The 24,947-nt window shown below is 41.0% G+C and overlaps 1 protein-coding gene across 1 annotated transcript in view; it reads right to left on the bottom strand.

The window, feature by feature from the left end:
- Nucleotides 1-24,947, bottom strand: part of glis1b (GLIS family zinc finger 1b) — a 74,079-nt gene that overhangs the window by 16,833 nt on the left and 32,299 nt on the right. The window contains 3 exon segments of the mRNA XM_025902969.1: nucleotides 1,945-2,055; nucleotides 6,021-6,182; nucleotides 24,712-24,947. Of these exon segments, the coding sequence (XP_025758754.1) occupies nucleotides 1,945-2,055; nucleotides 6,021-6,182; nucleotides 24,712-24,947 (509 nt within the window).

The following is a 24,947-nucleotide window of genomic DNA, read 5'->3' as shown; positions in this document are numbered from 1 at the left end:
TCTACTCCACTCTCTGATTATTCCCACAGAGTTCATTAAGAGCAGTAAGTGAACAGATTATTTTATCTGTGGCTTCTATCTTTTAAGATTCTGGCTTTGCTGAAAAGTCAAATCACAAGTGATTTAACTCCTCCCCCCCAAAAAAAGCTAAACCTAACAGCTTTACAGCTGGCATTTTCCATGTTTTGATTTCACATTTAGATACCGTAAATCAGTAAATGTGTATGCGCATGTCCTTCTGGGGATTCTTAAGACAGCCCTGCGAAGCATTCATTGCAAGTAATTAGGGCTCGGCTTTCTCCACTGCGACACTCTTAAAGTTTTTTTTCCTCCTTTGGGCCAAATCCAAGAGTGGAGTAAGAGCGTTTGTTTGACATTTGTCCATAACATCTGGCCACTGGGGTATTCTGCACTACAGCTTATTAACAATGCTACAAGCACACATGTGTTTCCCTTTACGACACTAAGCAAAGAAACACATCATCCAGCCTGCCACTATCCAGCCCTTTACACAACAATGGGCCCTTTCTCTCTCTTATTTACCCACTTCCAGTTAGGGAAAGAATGGGCTTTTGACCACAAGCATGATGAAATGTGGTCAAACCTGATCTATTGTTGGGGAAATGATTCTCAAAAGATACTCCACTACACGGCTCCCTGCTTCAAAACCCCTCAGTTAGAGCAACTTGATGGATCTGCAGATAATGTGACCTAAGAAAGGACAAATTATGTTAAAGTTGCAGCTCTACCTTAACGACCCGAATAAGGTCATGCAGGAAACTAGCTGCAGAAAAAGATCAGCAATAGGGCTTGAGCTGCAAAATTTCATTTCATTTATTTATTTATTTCACACTTGGTTCAACAGTTTCAACAGTTTTATTCTTTCATACACACAAACCATGCTTTCCCTTGATATAACACCGCAACCAAGAGTGAAAAGGAGGAGGAAGAAGAAAATATTCTTATTAAACCCTGCCCCCCATCTACATTCCAACTAATATTACAAGTGGGCGCCATTAACCAAGGAACACACTAGCATTTATCTACAGATCATAGCGCAGACCAAACAGCAAAATTGCAATCAGCAGTATACCACAGCACATAATAACAAGGAGGAAAAAACAAGTAAATAAAATAAGGAGTTAACTCAAATTTCTTTCGTATTCTTCATATTGATTTATCGTTTTAAACATGTAACACTTTTTAAAACAACGTAAATTTCTACAACTCTTCAGATTATAATGAAGAGAGTTCCACAATCGTACACCCATAACCGTTGGACTCATTAATCTTTGTGTGGGCCTAGCGAGCTGATGCTGAAAATGATGTTTCCTTCGGCTGTCCTCACCTCCCAAGCACATAATAATCTTTGTAACTTGAGAGGCAATATATTATTTTTAGCCTTAAACATAATTAATAATGTCTGTAGTTTCACTAAATCTTCTACTTTCAATAGTTTCGATTTTATAAACAATTTATTTAAGAATAAATGAACCATGACGCAGCAGCTTCTAAGTTTTAATGTCCACTGGCTTTAATTTGCTACTTAAAAATTAAGAAAACAACAAATGTCACCGGTAACCCCACATGGAAAAGATTTATATAAATCTTATAAAGTTTGTATCTGTCTTGTGTGAAACTTGTATGAAAAGCATACAAGAGTGAAAACAGATAAGATCCCTTGAAAAATTATATAAATGAAACTTGTATGTTTTGGATACTTCCTAAAACAATACATGAAAGTGGCCACTTTCATGAGTAAATCATATAAGCCTGATATGATTCACTATATGAAGTAGGACAAATCTTTTGTAAGTTTTTTTCTATTTCTTTTCCATATGGGACATCTGACATACGTTTGGTTCCTATATGATGTTTCTTTTTAAACCACTGCACTACAGTTTTTCTTTTTTTTCCGTTTCTCCCTCCAGCAGAGTGTCTTACCTTCCTACGCACCTGTTGCTCTTTGGCCGAGTGGATCTTGACGTGTTTGCGTAGGGAGCTGGGATCCGTGTAGCGCTTGGTACAACCGGAGATCTGACATGCATACGGTTTCTGGGAGGAGAGAGGAAATATTTCTGTTCAGTTATCAGAGAAAAATGCATAAATTTAGCTTTTCTAATAACAGAGACACAGAATAATATAAGCAGCTAAAAAAGAAAATTGTAAAGGAAAGGAGAAAAATGAACATGCAGTAAATATGAAACTTCTTGTAAGTAAAGGCAAAGATAAAGTCCTACCTTTCGGCTGAGAAAGACACATAATGTGAGGTAAAAGGAAGACCAGACAAAGGATGAAAAGAAAAGACAATCAGTTGACAAAACCTTGAATACCACAACATCTCTTTGGTTATTAGTTTTTCAGGGTTTAAGCATCGTATTTCACTTGCAGTTGCAGTTCCACTCACTCAGCAATGAAACCCATCTCTCCTGCTACTGACAGCACTGATACTGCATGATTAATAATGTATAAAGACTTAAAGACAAACACTATAATATATCAGCGTAAGAAATACACTCACTGGCCACTTCATTAGGTACCGCTCGTTAATGTAAATGTCTAATCAGCTGATCACATGGCAGCAACATATAGACGTGTTCAAGACAACCTGCTGAAGTTCAAACTGAGCATCAGAATGAGGAAGAAAGTTGCTCCGAGTGTAGCATGGTTGTTGGTGCCAAGCAGGCACTTCTAAGTACTTCAGAAACTGCTGATCTACTGACATTTTCCTGCACAATCATCTCCAGGGTTTACATAGAATGGCCTAAAAAACAGAAAACATTCAATAAGCAACAGAAATGCCTTTTTGATGCAAGAAGTAACTAAAGAAGAACACCTATGAATGCAGATCACATAAAACCCTAAAGCAGGTTGGCTGAAGCTGTAGAAGACCACACAAGGTGCCAGTCCCATCAGCAAGAACAAGAACAGGAAACTGAAGCTATAATCTGCACGACTTCACTGCAATATTTTGAAGGTAGGGTCAGGATTGGTGTGAGCAACCTGAAAGCATGAATCCTCCATGCCTTGTATCAACAGTTCAAGCTGGTTGGTGCTGCTGTAAAAGTGTGGGGATGTTTTCTTGGCACATGTTGGACTCCTTAGAACCAACCGACCATTGTGTGAATGACACAGCCTACCTAATTATTGTTATCGTGTATATAACAATATTCATGGACCAAAATCTCTGAATTATGTTTCCAGGACTCGAGTTTTATGCCATGAAAAATTAGGTAGTCCAACCCTGTACTAGAAGAGGTACCTAATAAAGTAGCTAGTGAGAAATTATCTTATTCAAATATAGTCAACCATGTTGAGGAGTATTCTTAATAATTAAGCATTTGTCAGTGGGCATGCACACTTGATACACCGCGATGGAGTACACCACTTTATTTCACATTTTTCTAATTAAAATGAAGGATGGTGATAGAGATTCTTTTTACTTTTTACATTCAGTAACAGAAGTTTTACAGACTTTATTAGCTCTGCACTTTAACGTTTTCTCTAAATAACCTGTTGTCATTCCAAAGTGCTTATAATGCCAATCATCTCTGTTTGTTTTGCCAAGAAACCAACTCGATACAGCGCAGAGCCCTGACTTTAAAAAAAGAGTGTAGTAAAACTTCTGTGTAGGATAAATATAATTAAGCTTTAAAATGATTTTCCTCCTCAGCGTTTCTGGCAGGGCAGCCGACTGGGCAGGCACAGTGAAAGCCATCGCGGGGTGTTAATGTGAAGCCATAAGCATCGGGGTCCCAGATTAGCTGTATCGTTGGGTCTACTGTGGAAAGAGTGTGCAGTGGAAGAAAATCCCTAACTGATAGAACAACACAAGTCTGCATTAACATTTCTACTCTTACTACTTAATAATTTACTGTTACATATAGAAAAGTATTGGTGCATGGCCAGTTCAGTGAAAACAGGGGGAAATATTCTGGTTACAAAAATACTGCTAAAGTTACTTTTTCTGGAAAAAATAATCAAGGGTGACACTACCAGACCCACTGCTACTCTTTTTCTAACCGCTCAGCATTACCGATGTTCTATATCCGAATTCTTTGAGTATTGGCTCAAAAAGTTGAAGGCCACCTGTCTGTCAACCATCTCCCCCTTTAGTCTCTTTTCACCTTCTCTGAGATGAGCGTTGCCTGTTATTTCATATTGTACGACTCCTTTCAGAGAAACTTTTAGTGTTAGGTTTTGTCATGACTCTACGAGCACAAGCTTTGTTCTGAATTTAGTTTTCCTGTTTATTTCTAAACAATTAAATTTGAATAAATGGACTGGTACTGATAGTCAAATCAAGCACTCATAGCTTATAAGTCTTATTCACTCAATCAGACACATTCATACTTTGTGATGAATGCTTTGGAGGCAACTCTTGGTTCTTACTCCAAAATACAGACTGGAGGAACACAAACTGACCCACTGAGCTTTAGCATGCTAGGCTCTACCATGTAAGCCACAGCTGCCCCCTTCATAAAGGGACTTAGGTTCATTATATACAAATTTGAAATACTCCTTCAAATAACTACTCAATAATACGCACACTTACACACCTTGAACTCAGAAATGCAATCAGAAATAAAACTGGTATAGAAAATGGTGCAAAAAAGCATCAACGTGCATGAAAAGCAGTGGTGCATAACTGTGTATACTTGGTAGGGAATGGTGGTAGGGTAGATTGACCTGTAATGGTTGCAAAGTAGAATATTTGCATCTAAAATAGGATATAGTATAAGTAGAACATAGAAATACATTAAAAAATGACACAAAATTCAAGTAAATGAGTACTTAATTACAGTCCTGCTTGTCCATGCGCTCATCCAATGGTGTTGGGCACTGTAAGATTAAAAGTGCTCTAGTCCAGTGGCGTTTTATTGGGAGGCACATATTGAGCTGGTTGTTTCAAATCAGATTTAAGTAATCTTTCAAACGCAGACAGTAGATACAGATGTCAGAAAAAATTAATTGGGATTCGATTTATTGACTTAAAGGGGAAAAAAGTAAAAAATTTCTCCCTTGCAGAGGAAACCCGACGTACTTAAGAATATAATTTGAGCCCAACAACTTATTTACTCCCTAGCTGTGCTGGCATACGGATGGTGATAAAGTGGGTGGTAAATTGGTGGGGCTACTGAGACATGACGAGTGGCAGCAAGGACTGACTCAACCTTTCCTTCTCGTTCCACGGGTCAGAGAAACAGACAAAGCTCTGTCTGAGCTTGGAGTCCCAATCCAAGCCTGTTATGGCAAAAGCTGCAACTTGGCCAAATGACACTGATCGTTTAATGATCTGTGGCATGTCACTGCAAGAGGAAAGTGGGTGAGAATGCCACACGGCTCACTGACTGACAGCAAATTAAATCTAAGACTGTCATGATGTGGAAAGAGGCACTGGGGCTTAGAAAAGTTTGAATGTTGTAAAATCAGAGAAGGGATACCGTTCGCATGATCTGCACACTCACTCACTCACCGAGGGGACATTCAAAAAGTAATGTTTTTACTTATTGTTGCCAGCCGTAGTCTGTGTTTGGTTGTGTATGATCGTGGAGACGCCTACTATAGCAGGAACTAAAACAAAGGTGGTTTGAACTACTTTGTCAAGTGTTTATATGTCTGAACGTGGGCAGAAGTTACCAACGCGACGGCTACAAATGAAATGAATGAAACTATACAGCGGTGTATTATTGAAAGTTCAAAGATCAGTGTGGGTACTAAGTAGAGGGCAACAGAAGTCGCCTCTGCCCACCTTCACACTCCTGCCAAACAGTCTTTTACATTTTTTTAAATCCTTTTTTTAAAGCATCCTGATCCAAGACGCCCCTGACTTTGCAGCTGATGTGATGCAATTGCAGTATGGTATCCAAATAAGTTCCTCAAACTAATCCCGAAATGGATTTCAAAGAAAGTAAATGAAAACAACATATGCAAACATCAGTAGTTCAGATTAAACATTATTCCATTCTGGTGAGACACTGGGAGGGGTGCGGTGAGGGAGCAGAGGCTTCGATTCTGACCGTGTCCAGGTGAGTGCGCTGATGCTTGGCCCGATCGCTGGAGTTGCTGAAAGCTTTCTGGCAGCCAGGGTGCTGGCACAGGTACGGCTTCTCTCCTGTGTGGCTCCTCAGGTGGATCTTCAGATTCTCCAGACGAGAAAAGGCTTTGTTACAGCCCTCGAACTGTGGAGGAGGGAAGACAGAGATTAGAGCACAAAGGCAACCACACTTTGGCAGGTATGCACAGGACCACACAGGAAAAATAAGCAAAAAGCCCACATGCATGCACACAAAAGAATTTAAATCAATCAGTGTAAAGCTGGCAAACGTTAGAACCGTGTGGGTTGTGTATATGTGTGTGCATGTGACTCAGAGATAAGTTGTTCCAATCTTTCCTTCAGTCTCATAATTACTCACACAGATGGAGCTCACTGTAAACTATATATTAACTAACTATGGAAAAGAAATTAAATACTTAAAGAAAACCTTTTACGCTGTTACGGTGGGAGATGCTCATATTGAACACGGCCAAGGTCTCAGACGAGGACAGCAACTTGTGATTCACAAGCTCAGGCTTCAAACCTCCTCAAACCTTTCGGTTACAAGGGTCAGCCAATCAGAAGAAAGTTGGCCGAAATGCAGCTTTGCAAACAATTTGTTTTGCACTAAGACTCAATACCAGAGAAATAAAGATTATGTTGAACTCACTCATGCAAAGCCACTCTAGTAAAAGCAGAGAATAAAGAAAAAACTGTCCCCTTTAATAATGTGGGTGGTATAAGTGTGAGCAGTTTTTTTCCAGGCTGTTACGTTGCAGATCCAAAGACCTTTGTTGAAAAGCACATCCACTTGAAAAACAGCCGCATTCATGGCAGCGCTCCTGTCTCGAGGCTGCCATCTAAATTGCCGGGAAACTGGAGTGTGCCATACAGCAGCAGTTAATGGGCTGTAATGCATAGCATGAGATAAGTGTTCTGCTGTGTATAGTTCATTAGACTGACAAGTGACAGTGACTGTAAACAAGCTCATAGCCGACCCAGCTTGGCCCATTTGATCCCTACCACTCTGCCAATGAACACCACAGATTTGTTAACATGTGAATGATTCATGAAGCTTCTCGCATATCCGCTTCTTCTCTTAAGGAGAAAACACAGCAGGCTGGTGGAAAAGGCAGTCCCCACCAAAGCCCCCCCTACGGTGGATGCTGTGTAAAGAGTCACAAAGTCTATTGGTGCACAGTAGAAAAGGAAGTACAGTCACTGGTAATTTTTTCTATTTATTTCAAAGGTATGGCTTATGCACGTAACTATCACTCGGTATAAAAGCAAAAGCTGTGTCAGGGCTCTCCTTCTGTACAGTCATTTTTCTGTCACCCAGTGAGGGCTTCATTCAAACCATGTCAAGAAAATAAAATTTAAACCCCTCAGAGTGAGCCAGGAAAGCATTCACTCTGGTCAAAATATGACTATAAAATTCTTAAACCATAAATTTTATACAAAGTCTCATACAGGAAACAATTTTTCACCTCGAAACCAGTTTTGGAAGCGGCCTGAATGGATCTCAACCAAAATAAAACTGCAGCTCCGAGGCTGTTTTAGGGGTGCTGTGGCCTTTCCACTGTATCCATTGTACCCTGACCTTTAGCGAAGCCTGCTGACAACAGGTCAGGTTACAGCTAAGGAGAGAGTGACACCATTTTTCTAACGGTCCTCCAGCTACATCTAGGCTCAATACTCATCCCTGGTCTTCTTCATTCACTCGCACAGTGCAGGCAGGACCTTCTATTCACTGAGGCTCCATTTAATATAGGCGAAACCTAAGCCTGACATGGTAGAGCCGTTTTGGGTGACCATGCTGATCTGCAGGTTTATGCATGTGACTGAGCAGCTCAGTAAGACAGTCCTAATCTGCCCAATTATGGCTACTCAATGCATAGCTCCTCATAAAGTTTGTAAGACCTTTGGGTGGATGACTATGGAACAAAAGCTTCCTTTCACCTTAACAAGTTGCATTTTTCCATTTGATTTCCATCATAATTTGCAAACTAAAAATGAGACTGAAACTAAAAAATACTGAAAGTTGGTAAAAAAAAAAAAAGATGGGACTATTAATGCCTTAAAATTTTATTTTCTCACCAAACTGTAGCTGGATATTGGTGGCAATATGATACCCGAGAAACAGTTTCTCATCAGTTTTCAACACTCAGCGATTAAAATGTATTGAAGTTTGAAATGAAGCATTTCCAGCCAAGGTCTGCGTAATCTGTACTCGTCTCATTGTGCTGTAAATGGATAAAACTGAGGCCCTCAAGTTAAGACGACACATGCCAAAGGGCCCATAAATAAATAAATTCAGTCAAGCTGCAAACTCTGAGGTTTAAAAATGCAGCTGATAAGGCCACCTTCAGTTCATAGATTCAACTTTACAGCAGAAGTAAACAAGTTTACATGTTTGTTCAATTCTTTGACAAACGTGAAAAAAGGATACTGGCATTCATTTGGTGAGTTAAAACTAGAACATCCATGACATAGCAGTTCATCCGGCTCTTGTACCATTCACAATTCACAGGTTAACGTCCATAAAACAGCACATATGTGCTTGACTTGAACACAGTTTGTGTGAAGACCCATTTGGTGACCATTGTGTGCAAGTTTATTAAATTCTGACCTTTCTAAAGAAGGAGTACTGACTCTTGTGAATTCAGGATGGATTGACCCCTTGCCACGGAATGAGCTTATCGGCACTTCAGCTAGATCCATAAAGGTGAGGCAACTTTACAGGATGCACCTCACTGACCAAATTTGCTCTAGTTAGCTGATACAGCCACTTTTGGCACGGAAAAATTAAAATGATGTAAAACAATCGTAAAATGATAATACACAACAACAAAAGCCTAAACATCTCTGTCAGCACAGTAGCATGTCATGATGATGATATAGTGCTTAAAATGAGAGCTTCTTTAATAGTATGGAAGTTGTTTGGCTACAATAAAGCTCAGTACCTTGCAAAATATGGAAGAAAACTGTTACTGAAAAAGGTGGAAACAACAAAGTTGTTTCACCACTTGAAGCAAAAACACACCGTCGAGTACAGCCAGGCTGTGACGGCTGGAAAGGAGGAGATGCTAGCAGCTGCTGATGTGCAACCCAAAAGTAAACAAATGACTCAAGAAAGGTCTCGCAGGAGTACTCGCTGGTTGCACTCCATATGACAGGAAGAGCAAATGGTGGAAGGTTATTGATGCAATTACATGGAGCTAAAAGAGGGCTTTAGGCAGCTGAATAAAATGTTCGACCCAAGACACAACATCCCAGGTAGAAAGTATTTTCCAGTTTCTGTTTTTTATTATGTGACAATATTGTACAGGTTTCTGGAGCGTGTTGTTGACTGTTAGTGTTAAGCAGTTATGCTGCACTTTTACTTAATTTCCAGGGAAAAACACCACCTGGGCTACGTTTGTGCTTACCTTTGACTCATCCTGTGTCACTACTATTGTACTATAATGCTGCTGCTGCTGGTACCTTGACAGATTCACACTTCGAATGAGTTAGTCTATCATCAGCAGTTCATTGGAAAAAAGAAGGATAGAAAATGTCCTTCATTTTTTTGCACAAATAAATGCTGCTGCCTGCAAGCCAGTGGAGTATTTTTCAGCATTTTTCTTGTTATTTTCATACATACCATTATTGCAAATTTCCTACAACTTCGAGGCTACATTGCTCACCCCAAACAGCCATAATGCTAAAATCAAGGCTTCAGTACCTTTTATTTCCAGCATATAGATAAACAGCTTGCTTCAAGTTCTTCATAATTTATTCTTGGCTACTGAGCTTTGATTGGGTAAAGATAAGCTTCTAAAGCTGAGATGCTATCAATTATGTAAGCATAAAAAAATGCAGAAAATTTGCAGTATGATCACAGCTAAACGTCTGCTTGCCAGACCGAAATGAAAGATGAGGAAATATATTCACAATTCCTCAACACTACACAAACACATGCTGTCTGGGGTTCAGCATTTAGCTATAAAAATGTCTTAAAGAGTTCACATCATACAATGCTGTAATGCGGGAAAACATTATTCTCAAGTCATACCAGGCAAATGTTTTGGATGAAAACAAGAGAGGCAGCAACGGTGGGAAAAGTTAATAAAATCTCTGTGCGAATGAACATCCACACTGCCGTACCACTCATGACAGACAAGGTCTATGCTTACTGCTGAAACACGGCGCCGGGCGTTTGAGTTCGGAAAACAAAAATGGCTATTATTGACGTGCCAAAAGTTTATTTATGTATAAGGGAATAATCACTCTTTCACTCCTTTTTTTTCTGCAATATAAATTTGAGGCTGAATTATAGTTAGGGGTCCGCTGGGGAAACCGTGTTAATCGTGTAAAGCATATTATTACTGCGGGATCACCACTTGCAGTTTGCATGGAGACGGCCCGAGTATGAGGTTTTCCTGCCTGCTGAGAAACCAACAGGCACTGCCACCTCTAGGCATGAATTGAACCAGAAACCCTGCATGAAAATTTTATGTCAAAGTAAGATGTTAAAGCGTGGCCGATCTACGGGTCCAAATGATTCCTCTTAGTGGGTTCAGCCCCTGTCAGCTTCATTTCATTTGGTGTTTAAATGCAATACATGTATGCTGCTTGTGCTGAATGATGTCCAAGGGGATTAAAAGTGTTCATGTGGACATATATGGTCTTATCGTGGCTATTTTATATGTCATGCTGTGTGTTTTCATTTCCAACTGAAGTAAAAAAAATAACCGAAAAAAGCCTCTACAATAATATTTACATGTTAAGAAGCATATATTGTACACCAGTAGGGTCCTGCATCATACACATAGCAAACACATGAAGTGGTATAAACAGAGCGCTCTGCTGGCTTCTGACACACGATGGATTTTTACCTTTGATGTTATCTATGAAAACACTTTAGGCGGAGCTAATCACATTAATTGCTTTAAACATGTTTAGTTTTCCTCTCTGAAAACCTCTGTCTAAGGTAAACCAGCAGATGACCGCACGAGGGGAGTGGCACTGGCAGCGTGGTGGGATTTGAGCCCCGTTTGACACCATCTCACCATTGATTTGGGGGGTGCTCAGTAGCACAGTAAACATTGGCCATGACAGCGGGGTCCTGACACGGCTGAAGGGGGCGAGAGTGGGTTGAAAGGGTGGACAGGCCGCCGATCACAACAGACAGATTATGGGCCCAGCATGCAGAAGAGTGGCGGTGCGTCGTGCCTGAGGCCTTCATGGGAAATGACTCCTGACTGGCAGGTAAAAGGCCAAACAGTTTCAGCTAAAAGGCAGCAGTGTACCGCTCTCCTCACATGCAGCGGCTCATTAGCAACCTGCCGGAGCTGCGGATGATGGGAACAAACTGGCCGTTATGGACGGGTGCTGCGGGAAATATGGCTGCTGACACGTGTAACAGAAATCTGATTAAAAGCCTTGATGAATGGCGTAAGAGGAGCCATGCAGAACAGAATCAGAAGCAATTCAGAGGTTTTTTCCTCCTGAAAAATAATATCTGACTGTGGCCCTTGCAGCCAAGGTCATCATTGACAGAAGTCATTTCCCCTCCCCACAAAAATAGCTCCAGGATTTTCTGCTCACCTTTATGGAGTTGCTACAAATCCCTCCTACATCACATATCGGTCTGCAGGTAGATCTACATCAGCACTTTCACTAACGAGTTTAATTGCTAACTAGCATGAAATTCCCGATTTCTCATGTTCTGGGGGTCCCCCATTAAAACAGAAAGATCCTCTGAGCCTAACAGTCAAGACTATTTCTTTTTTTTCTTTTCTATAATTAGTTTTAACCCAATACATACATTAAGGCTCCTTAGCAGGCAAGACGAGGGTAAGAAGTGTTGGTTGCAAATGAAAACACGGCCAAATAAAACATGGTATAAAGTGCCAATGCTCAAAAGCAGGTTGTATAACATTATAGGTATGAAAAAGGGAGTTTGGGGGAATGAGTTGGTTTATCACAAGGTGTCTTTCTCTGCCCTGACCAACGAGGAAAACCACCAACACTTCAGGATCTGTTCCGAGGGAAGGCTGTGGAGCAGAGTGCCCCGGCTGCGGATGAGAGAAACATGTGCATTTAATCTGCCGGCTTCCAAATGCCCTGTGGCAACCACAGCAAAGAGCAGAAAAACGTAAATGGATGAAATTATATCCATATGATTCAACGAGACAGCTAAGGAGAGGCAGGTTTCTCATGCGCTTCGTCAAGATACAAAATTAAACACAGCTTGGCTAAAACATTCGCATTACATAGTTTACACATATCATTTCCAGTGTGAACCGAGATCCTTTTAGCAGCCAGCTTCATCTGTTGTGAATAGAGCGTTAAAAAGAATCAAAGATAGCGAGGGGCTTTTTTTGTTTATAAAGATGAGAAATTAATTCACACCCGCCTCCTTTGAAGCATCTTTTCTACTTTGCCTCCTGAGCTCTGTCTAATTTTTTTTTTGATTTATGAATGGTGAGATATGAGTACACACACACAGACACGACTGTGAGGGAGGAGTGTTGTCCAGATGCGAATGAACAAGAAAACAGAGCAAGAGCTCAGCCGATAAATTGGTGGGAGGAAGTAGTCATGTAAATGACTAAAGAAATTGTTCTTAACAGCCATTTTGCACTCATGCCTGAATAGTTTTGGAGCCAGATTAAAAACTACGTGGATGGCACAACAGGAAGCATTCCTATGATGACTAAATGGGGCTCACATAATGAGCCAGCCCAGCTGTTTTGTTTCTCTCGCACGCTGTTTGCTGAAGATTGAGGAGGAAGTGTAGTGATGGATCTGAACCCCGGCTCCCGCGGTGGAGGCCTGGCATGGTGCAAGCCTGGGTGCACAACAACACGGTGAGCTTTCATGGAAGCACTTAACCTGCTGTGATCCAGAGACCTTCATTCAAATGTCGACCAGCTCTGCAGCCCTGCTTCACATTAGGGAGCTAAGATGTGATTTCCTCTCAAACCTGGCAGCCCGGGTTTTACGGGTTCATCAGGTTGAGGCGAAAAAAAAAAGAAAACAAGCGTCACGTTCTTATTGAGATGAAGTGGACTGACAGGGAAAAGGATATTTACTGTGTGCTATCATGGAGCGTTAGCAGAAAAACCAAACGTAATTCCAGCTAAATTGCACTGGCATATTTAATTTTCCTTCTGGGCAAAGGATCAGGGTGTTAAGAAATAATTTTCACATGGACATATTTTATACTCGACTGAATGAGAACGAGCCAAATCTGCAGTTCATTTTAAAGCAGTATTATTGATTGCATACATATCAACAGCTTGTGCCTCGGTGACACGAGAGTAAAAATAGATCGGCAGCCTCTTTGCAAAAAGGAAAAATCAGTGGTTGCATTGAGTTTTTTTTCTTTTGGCCCCTGCGTGCTCAACCTCTGGGCCATGACTTTTGATTGCAAGGTAATTTCACAGGTCGCCTGGTAGGAGGCAACGGGCCCTCAAACAACCTCAGTCCAACTCAGATTGTGGCAAAAGTTTGCCGTCTCCTTTATAAAAGCAGACCGACTGCCAAGACACTGATCAGTTTGAGTCAACCTGTGCGGTGAGCGCAACTTGTCTGCAAAGCATCTTTCTGCAATAGGAGATTGCCAGCTGTATTCTGGTTGTATTCCTAAATAACAGCAAGGCTGTCAAGCACCAATGTCATTTTGCAGATAATCGCCATCCTGCAGTCACTGTTTGAGGAGAAATGTCTGAATATCTGTGTGGTTCTGGTTGGACTCTGAATATAAGCAGTTAATGTGAATTTCTGAGTGTGAAGACGGCAACAGATTTGTGATTTCTGCCGATTTATCACAGCTTTTTGCCGTATTATCACGCACAGATTGCATGTAATTGTCAATTTGACCTCATTCAATTGGAAACTGATTGCAGACTGTTTCATCACTGTCTTGCTGCACCACAGCTGCTTTGAAGAAAACACCTGACTGCGATCGGTTGCTGACCTGGTCGCTGTTTTCAAAGCCAATAAGACCAACAGGTCACTGCACTCAGTCGCAGAACTGTTTTCTGTAGCAATGTAGTGAAAAATACTATTTTCTCAAAACTATTTCTTTTCAAATCTGTTCCACATCTTGCTTAATTTAATTGTTAAAGAATTGATTTGGACAGTGTAAGATCTCCTTGCATCAGTGTTCCCTAACGATGCAATGACCACTGAGTTTGAGAAGCATTCTGGGTGTTTATTTTGGTGATGAGACATGATCCTATTATGCCTCCCTTCAGCTCCTGAAAGAGCCATCCCACTTTGTATCATGACAGCACGGTTACAGTCGCAGCAATCCTAACCATTTATAATGGCTAATTAGAGTGCAACACAAAGCTTGCAGGGCCACAGCCATTAGTAACCATCAAGACATTAATTATAAACCCACTCACGAAATCCGAACCCGCCATGAAAACGACAGACTGGAGGTTACGCAATGAAAATCCTAAACATGATCTGTGTTCCGAGCCGGCGCCTGGACTGATGTTACTGGCAGTCAATGCAGGATCCTGTTTGACAGGCCCATGAGCTACGGCATCCTCTAACACTCGGGCTTCAATCTATTCAGCACCTTTCACTCACACTTGCCTCCATTCGCACTCTCGCTTTCTCTTGCTGTCTCTCTTTTACCCCCTTCAGCCAATAAGCTCCTCTTGCACTGCAATGGAGTATTTTATACCTTAGTGTCTCCATTTTTTACTGTTGGTATTGGGGGATGACAGACGCCAATTCACCAAGAGCCAGTGGTGACAAAAATAATGACATTTAATTGATCCGATTTATGAGTCTTATTAATTATTTGACACATGCTGTAAAACGAGTCCAATGTGACGATTAGTCTGTGCTTTGAGGCAAAGTTTTTACTGGCTCCAACCAGCCATCCATTATTTTCTCCTTCTTCTGTGACTTTTCCTTTTTAAGCATGACTCAGTTTCTTTTATACTTTAACCTGCCTTGTGTTCATCTGCTTCCTCTTTACATGCATACCCCTTAATCTGGTACACTGAAAACCGTCCAAGAAAATGTGCCACCCTGCTTGCTCAAAATGTTGCATGTCTTGGGACTGGATTTCATTTCAGTGTTTTAAGGCTGCTGGTAATGGAGAAATTGGCATCTTTGCACATTGCCACAGGTCTGGAAAGATGCCCCTGCTCTGACCACAGCTCCTGACATTAACCATTCATGCCCTAGAAGGAAAAAAAAAACACCCACTAGTTAACCGCAGCATCTACCCAGTAAACCAAAGTACATTGCCAGTAGCTGTTTTTTAACAGTATAAAAGTGCTTAAGTGTTTATTTTGTTAAAATTTGGATTCTTGCTGCGGTCAGAGAATAGTTCATACTACAAGCGGCCAAGTTTTATTTTCATTTTTATGCAGACACGCACACTCTTCTCTTCTGCATTCCCTTCTTTGTTGTTTCAGCCGATAAGATGAATGTTATTTTTCCATCTTGTCCAGTGATTTAAACGTGTGTGTGACGACCTAACATAACGAACAGGAGGAATCAAGCGTTTCTGTACCACACAGGCCTGTTAGGTTAAAAAAAAGGTGAAGGCCCTTCTCCCTCTCCGGCAAACTATTCCACAATCCAAGAGTTGACACAGCTGTCTAAAGAATCACGCCTACTGTGGCATACACTGGCAACTCTATAACTCTGACGTGACAACAAATAAACATTGCTGAAGGCCAGAGAGTTGCCAATCAAAATACTTCCATGCCAGAAGTACTGTAGTACTCAGACAAAAAACATGCCAGCAAAATTAAACAATAGGTCAACATGGCACCGTGATCGACACCAGCCCAAGGACTCGAGGAGGGTGAAGGGGAAGAGAGTGCATTTATGCAACCCTCTGGAGGGGGACCAGACCACAAAGCCTTCTGGGTAAAAAAGCTGCCGCCTAAGAAATGTGGTGCAACTGCGATGCCACGGTGCCCCTAGATTTGTTCACTCCTCGCCGTGCCAAGTGTGTTCTTTTCTGCTCTCCGTGGGCTTCGAGGTCCAGTTTCCAGTTATGTGGATAAGGCTGGTTGCAATATATCAGGACACGCTACACATTCAATGTGTCAAGTCCAATCATGTCTCGAGCATTCTCCGCAAGCACATCGCCATTCATTCACATTTCAATAAATCACTCGACCACATTTCAGTATAGAGTTCTCAATTCGTATTTTCAATAATGCAGTCGACACTTACACGTCTGTGCCTCCCGTTCAATCAGAAGATGCATTTATTGCACTGTAAAACTGCTCCAGTCGTTCCTGTGAAATTACCCTGCGTTCGGTGATCCATCAATAGTAAAAAAAACAAAAACAACCCAATATTCTGCTGCTCACTGGTATTCTGTGGTAGATGTTTTCATATTTATAGAATATTTCCTTCAAACTTCTCATCACTCATATGTTTATCTTAGGTGTAATATGAGCACTTACTGAACTGGCCCGTTACAACATCTTTCCAATATACAACATTTATTTCCTAACTGCACTTCAGTTCATGCATGACCTAATCTAAATTTCTTGGCCTTATTCTTTTAAAAAAGAAAAGAAATTGAACGGGTGACTCTGATGCTTTGTTTGTTTTGCCTCTCATATGAATCCAACGTAGCCTTGAGTGGCAGCTGCTATGTGACATAGCATGAAAAGGGATATGCTTTAACTTAAAGGCTTCTCAGTACTACTGTCATTCTGCCCAAATAATGAAAGCAATCTGGTTCGAAATAAACCTTTTTACGTTGATGTTAAACTAAATCCAAAGCTGAACAGACTGAACATGAAACAGATGCTTTTAAAAGCGAACAGCAACAAAGATCATTAAGGACATAAAACTCTATGGGAGAGAGGTAAATCCCTGCTTAAATATCAGAGTCTCTGTGGTGCCAGTTCTGCTGGGTCACACAATCATAAAATAGGGTAATAGGAAACTGAAACATATTGTGTATCCTGACCTTTTATGTCCTATTGAGAAATGCGTTGCTCCACTGCTTTCAATCAATGCTTTGCGCCATTTTCCACCATAGTTTAAAGCTCTACCTTGATCTTTTCATTGGAATCTCTCTTCAATCTTTGGAGGGCATTTGGAAATACACTGAGTGTCTTGGCAATGTAAACACATATACAAGGTCTCACTTTTGAAAGCTTGATCGACCTGTATCAAAAGCTCAAGTTCTGTGTGCAGCAGCCTTGCTAATGCTTCAAAAATGCTCTTAACGTCTGCATTCAGTGCATACCAAATCACTTGTCATGCATAATGCCTTGTGATGAATTCTGGGCAAAAATGTCATTTTTTGGGATGACATCAGTGGAGCTGGATTGCCTGTCTGGCTCCGTTTCTTTCAGCCTTCACTTTTTCTCACAAACATTCAAATTAAACCCGGCACACTAACCACAGAACACCACGGTGCATAATTTAAACTTGACACCCTAAACGTAAACATGTCTTTCGCTACATAATTTACCCATACTTCTCCTAGTGTTTATTTTGTACGGTAGCAACTCAGTTTCACATATACGCTGGCTGCAGGTCTTCGCAGGTCTGGTGCCGTGACTGCGTGCCCGGGTGGGCGAATGGATACTGTCGCCTTGGGGTTGTACTGTGGCCCTGACACTAAAGTAGTCCCGGTGTGTATAAATTTCCTTCTTATTTGCTTTTTTGGTTGGGGATGCGAAGATGGCTCGGGGTAGATGTTCCTCTGGGATAAATTCTCTGCAGTGACCTCTGCAGCACAGACGAGTCAGCAAAAACTAATTTTTAAAAAAAAGCAAACACATGGATGCACTAAGAGATTTACTTCTGTTCAACAGACACAGAGCACACATACTACAAACCAGCCAGTTTGGTGGGTATGTTTACAGAGCGGCTGCTGTGGCACAAATGTGTCTGGCACAAAACAAGGCCAGCGTGTGAATATGAGAAGTTGGAGAGGATGGCAGCCTCAGAAGAGAAAGAACCTGTTATGCCTTAGCTTTATAAAATACCACAAACTGTGGCTATAATTATCTGTTTGACTGTTGCAAAGAAACGGTTGTGCACACATAATGCACATGATCCGTGACTGCACACAGCGCGAAAGCACTGCTACTGAGCGCTAACAACCAGGGTCATTTTTAGGAGTCTAGAAGGGAGTCTAAAAAAGATTTCACAGATCTTCACCATCAATCCCTCCTCTGTCTGCTCCACGTATCCCCGAAACAGCCGTCTGAACATTGTGGAGACCTCAGACACACAATCCGGCTTCATATTGCTCATTTATTAGTAAACTGATCTGCCTCAGTAGAGAGGTTAAACCAATTATGGTTTTGGATGGAACACAATTATGACACAATGTCTGTGCAATGTATGACCAGTCGCACCCCCGGCTCCTGATACCAGAGTGCGGTAAAAAGTTTGAGGAAATGGGGAAACTCAAAATACGGCATTCCAGAGAAATGCGATTAAAGTGTGATCGCATGAAGCAAATCCTGCATGCTTTGATGAGGTTATGAGGTTGAAGGCTGTAGGTGACCTGGATACAGATTTCAAGAAACGCTCTATTGCTGATATTGTGATGTATTGTTGGTTATTTCTAAAAGCAAGAATCAATCAAGCATGAAGCGTACAGGGAGTTTTGCTGTGGACGGTTGTTGTTTAGCTATAGACAGATCAGACCTGCCCACACACGCACTGATTTACATCGCTCTGTCCACATGTGTGTGGGTGTGTAACTAAATAACAAACTTTTTCCTCCAAGCTAAAAGTTCACATAACATTCTGTCCTAACACATTTTTCTCCAGTTGCAAAAGCTCTACACAAAGCAGCTCCAATCCTGCAGTTTAGACACGTAAGCTGGTGACACTTTTTGCGATGAATGGGCTCAAGTCAGGCAATTTTCTTCTGTACAAACAATCAATGAGACAAGTTGTGAAGCTGGATACCAACCAAGCTGCATTTTTGATGTGCCACTGGCAATTTTTACATTAGACATTTGATAAAGAGGAAGAAAAATGACTGTTGTGCAATAGCTTAGAAACATAGCGATCCCATTTTGACATGCTAACGCGTGCCATGGAGTGAGAACGAGAAACAACTGAAACAGAGTTAAATGATTTGAAATGTTGAAATGAAATGAAAATGAGAAAATCTTCAACCTGTTTGAATCAGAGTCTGTTTCAGTGCATATTAAATATCCTAAAGCATGAAAATTGGCATTAAAAATAAAAAGATTATTTATGACAATTTTAACCCACGAATCCGCCATTAGGCTTTATTGTTTTTTATTATTATTTCTTAAATTATAAATAATCACATATTCATATCGGCAGTAGACAAGTCACTGCTTATTATTAGAATAACTTTATTGTAGGAATTTGTGCATCCAGTGTTTTCATTTTTCATCACTGTGAAACGTTTCATTTAAAATATAAGTCTACTCTAATGTATATTTTTTCCTATATTTTATCCAGCTCGGGGCTGGCAAACTTTACTGTACATGTACACAACGGCAGCATAAACTTACATTTAATATTTAAAAGCAAGTCTAGCAATTATATTAATATTTAATCGACTACAAATTATTATTATTTTAAATAAAGCACTAACCGTAAGGAGAGGAAATAGAGGCATATTTTGCCATTGTGTAGATTCAGTGTGTGTTGAATACATCAAAGCAGTCTCATGTTCAGATCGGAACAATAAGGGAAAGGTGGGGTGATGCTGGGAGGGAGACTCTTGAGTACTGGACTACATTACTGAGAAAGATTGACTGGAAAACTTTTTCGGCCTGACAAGCATTTGGCCGGAGCTCCTCAACAAGGAAAACAAGCAACATTCATCTATCCAGGGCTTTCATTTATATGCCAAAACATCAGTGGCAGAGCCCCTTCGCCAGCAATTTCATCATATGACTATCACATATGGACAGTGTTGGGTTACTAATAGCATGACGACTGCACTGCCAAGCAGCACTGCTGATATGACAGGAAGACAGAGGATGGCTACAGGATGGAATTATGGGTTTGTAGAAAGAAATTATGTAGCTACCTGATGAACTCATTTGCCTGGGGAATGAATGACAAAGCTAATGCTGAAAATTATTTAATGAGTAGCAGAGGGACCTTCAGATAAAGTGCTAAAAGTTGATCTCTTCCAGGTCCTTATTAGGTCCTGATTAGGTTTTTGCATTCGCGCCAACTTAACAGACGAGGAGCTTTCTTTCCCGAGCATGGAGTTACTCCTGACATGCTAAACCACTGCCTTTCTCATCTGTTGACACTGATTACTTTAAATGAGCCATACACAGACGCATCTTCTCCCACCACGTGGGACTGAATATGCGTGTGCAGCTTGCAGCGTTTGTTGGACTTACAGAAACACAACATGTTGTTTTGGTAATTTGGCTTTCTTGTGTGCCACAGAGCAATCACGCACAGACATCTTTATTTGGGGATTTTATTAAAGTAGCTTTGCAGGATTCACAGTTCAAAATAATCCATATGTATCTTATGGTGGGCTTCGGTGCACCTCATAAACAACAGGTGGACATGGTTTCAGTGCTTAGAGCCATATTGGGGATGGCTGCACTTAATGACATCATACAGGTGCAGGAGTAGAAAAGGACATTTCTGAAGCCTGAGCTTTTAGCTTGTTCATATACTGATCTTATTTGAAAGTTTGGCCATGTTTAATACGAATACCTGCGATTTTAACAGTATGCAGGAAATAAAGAAAAGAATGGAGTCAGAAGCTGGGCTCAGAGATTGTGGCCTCTAAAGTGTCCGAGGCTCATACGGGCACATTAATATCTGCGTCACTCGCCACCCGCACCAGTGCTCACACAGCTCCAGTTTCAGGCAGCATTCGGAGGAAAAGTCGGGTCATGTGCTGAACTCCAGTTTTAATTAGCTAATGGCACTCCCTGTTTTATCTCATGCACCTGAGCTGATTGCTCACAAAAGACTCCATTTACTCCAGGAAACACACGGCATCTTGGCAGCAGGCTGCACTCTACATCTGAGCGTCTGCTGCTGAGGGACTTCGCCACTCTCTTCCAAAAAACAGTCTAGTAAATCTAAATATATATGTTAGCTGGTTTCACACCAGTGAAGAAAGAGGAAATTCCATGATCTATGCCTTTTTTCCAGCAGGCCTCAACATCCAACTTTCCTTCAACAAGTCCTTTGACTGTGTGTCAGTCAGAGCGAGCGTGTGTTGGTGTTTGTCTCCGTATACACACATGTGCATACGTTTAGAAAGAGCGCTATTAAGCAGCTAATGCTGGCTGGCTTTTGTCATTGTGAAATGGAAGAGCGGCTCTTTGGCTCACCTTTGGCAACATGAAAATCTTTAAATGTATCCTTTTATAGAGAAGTTTTCTTTTCATTTGAAATAGTTAAAACATCTCCTTATTTCACAAGATCCTACTCAATAATCATTTTACCTGAAATACATAAAACATATATATTTATATGAAGCTTTAATAATGTTTCCATATGAAAACAAAATTGCACTTGCCATGTGCTGCGCATAATTCACCGCATCAACAGTGTTTGTCTAAAATTACAAAATCCTTCTGAAAGACCATTACTATGACATTTAGCACAAACAGCTTGGAATAAGCAACATTTTATTTATGCTTGAAGTGCAGAACGAATCCTGCATCCCGCCGCAACATAAGCCCCTTTTAAAAACATTTAAAGCGCACCAATGTTTTAAAATTTTATGAGCACATTTTTCTCCAACATTTGATCTAAACTGCTTTGCCAAACCAACCAAATAAAGAGCACAACACTGTACTATTGCCTGAAGTCACTGTGCCATGTAAACACGCCGCCCTTTGCACACAGAGCTTCAGCGGTTTAAGAAAGATGTTTTCTGAAGTTCATAGCTCCCAGTGCAGCCTTCAGACACTGCAAATCCACAAGGTCGGCCTCTGACAAAGAAGAACAATATCAAAGTCTAGGACCATGACAGGGCTGCTCTTGCTGGATATATTTTTAATATTTATGCAGACACAGGAAAAAATGCAATAAACTAAAACAACAAGTGAATTAGGCATGAAACACAACAGGATATTGCAGAGAGATTATGTTGTTTCCTTTTCGCCCGTGTGTCCCTCGGCATTTGCTTGCCCTGTGCAACAACCCAGGGCTGGCTTTAATTGGAGGGAATGGGAACAAAAAATATTTTCTAAAAAGGTAGCGCAACATTTCAAGAGCCTCAAATTCAGTCGTCGACTTATTTCTCAAATGGGCCATTTGGTAAAATATTAGGCAGGTACAGAGTGTGACAGACCCACGCAGGGGACGAGGTGCGACTGTGGTGCTGTGATAATGACTTTTTGCTGCCAAGATGCAGCATGAAGCGAATTCTGTGCAGCTGCATGAAGAAAGTAGAAAGAGTGTATATATGGAGCAGGAGGGAGGGGGGAAGATGTGTTATGTTTGGATGTCAGGCAGTCCTCGCTTCACGAGCGCCTGCTGGAATCTGCCGCTGGAAAGATAATAAAAGGATTAGCCCTGGTGTTTCTAGAGCATTTGGTCCTAAAACAGAATGTCTCATCTGTTTCCTCTGTATGAATTGCTCGAATTCTTGAATGCCTTTGTCTATTGCACGAGCACAAGGAACACAAGAGGCATCAGTGCTAGTGGCAAAAAGCACACGTACCCAGACACCAAAAAAAATAAAGAAAGAAAAAATAAGAAGGTACTTGAGAAGTTTTTCAGACGCACACAGAGACACAAGGTTTCCAATGAGGGCAGAGCATTTACTTAAACGTGTATAGACTACAAAAACACAAACAGAGTTACAAATACACACACACACACACACACACACACACACACACACACAGAGTGTGTTTATTTTCCCAGGGCCTCAGAGTTTATCTGCTGAAGTCCCGGATCAACATACATTAAATCCCAGATGATTAGATGTGTTGATGCAAGCTTTAAACCATTTCTTATTTATGTTGGTTTTTTCTGGGGGAAAAGCAGGAGTGTTACAATTCATTGTACTGCACATGGAATCAATACTTCCTATTGTGAGAGTGAGTCAATGTACTACCATTGCCGTGACTATGTTTTTTCATGCACTGAGCATAAACAGGAGGTTAAGGTGAGTTTCACAGTGCCTCACATCCGCAGACAAAGTCCAGCGTCTCGTCCACACTGAGTCGAATTGTTCTCGTGCTCACATGTGGTAAACATCTCCAGAAACACACCTCGGCGCAACATTTATGCACACCTATACGAAACACATAAATCTGCCGTGTGTCACCCAGACGTGCTGTGCCTGCTGCACAAACACACATTGCTTTAGTGAGCAACAATAACAACAACAACAACAACAACAAAAAAGGGACAAATGAAAGCCTGTAATACAACGCAAAACTGGAGCTGAATTAACAGTTTAGGCACGAACAGCAAATTACTTCCAAATTTTTACTGAGCCAAGGAAGCAGAGACACTAATACCCCAGAGTGACGCAAAGCAGGGAGAACAGCAGGAACAGTTGAGTTTGTGTCTTTTTGCCTTCGGTCAGCAGATGTGTAATAGCAAGCATGAGAATTAGTCAGATTCAGCATGAATGTCTTAATTAGCGCACCAGGATGGCAAAACCAGACTCTCATTTAGGTCATTTCACGCGTTTTTTTTTTTAGGAAAATAAACAAGATCTGGATATCAAAAACAAGACGCTACAGATAAAAAAATACATTTTTTCAATTAGCATTTGGATTTGGATGAATTCCTCAACCTGAAGAGGACCGCTCCTGACAGAGAGATTTGGGTGAAGCCGGGAATTGAGCAAGACAAGCGAACGTTACGGACGATGCCTCTGTGTCTCACTTCTCCAGACTACTACATTTCTCCTCATGTTTGCCTTGGATATGAATCCAATTCACTTAATACTTGTGGGACAGCTAAACTTTTAAAGCTCCCATTTAAAAGGATCAAATGCGGGCATTGTTTGGTTATGTTAACCATATGTGTTGGCTTTTCACGATCTGAATCCCTTCTCAAAAAACGAAGTGCCCGTGAAAATAAACACAGCTTCTTGCTACACAAATTGTGCACTAATTGTGTATTTGGACTGAATCATTTTAAAGCTTGGAGGGCATTTTCCATTCGTGAAGGGACGCTGGGAGGTGACAGCTTGACACTGATTAGTGTGTTGATTTGTGCAACCCGAAGCCTTACCTGCAAATACAACCGCAAATCTATTTATGCTGACGAAGTACTGCTACTCTTACAGCATTTCACATCTTCAGTGGAAGAAAAACTCTTTTGTTTTTTGCATGTTCCACTTGAAATACGGGAATTACAATCATAACTGTTTCTCAACCAAAACAAAATAAGAGTTTCTGTTGAAATTTAATCAGCAGTGAAGCAAGGCCAGTCCTTTTTTTTTTGGATACAACATGTATCTTTCTGAGAAAAAAATCATCTTGAAGTACTGTATTATGTTGTGAAATATGTGCTTGTGTTTAATTTAAACAAAAAAAAATCCCAGATGGTTGCAATTATGAGATAAACTACACTCATATTAAACTAATAAATACAACCGAATACCTTCAGAAAGAATAAGAAAGCTGACTGCGAGGGGATTTTTTACAGTATTCTATGTATATGTTTTGAATCTTTTGGCTTTGGTCTGTGGTGGGAGAAGAACTTAGTGGTTTATGATGACTCACCATACACTTGTTGGGTTTCTCTCCAGAATGGACCCTCATGTGAATGAGCAGCTTGTAGCGTGCATTGAAGGGCTTGTAGCGCCGAATACAGCCAGCCCAGAAACAGGTGAAGTCCTCACCTTTGCGTTGGTCGATGTGGACCTTTTCAATATGTCTCACAAGCTCCTCCTGCTGCTCAAAAGCAGCACTGCAGTCAATCCAGCGACACACCTGTTTATCCACCAGCGCTCCTCCGA

This window comes from Oreochromis niloticus, linkage group LG23 (assembly GCF_001858045.2).
Source record: "Oreochromis niloticus isolate F11D_XX linkage group LG23, O_niloticus_UMD_NMBU, whole genome shotgun sequence".
NCBI classification, from domain to species: Eukaryota; Metazoa; Chordata; class Actinopteri; order Cichliformes; family Cichlidae; genus Oreochromis; species Oreochromis niloticus.
Note: the sequence above shows the minus strand (reverse complement) of the source record. Positions and strands in the feature narration are given on the sequence as shown.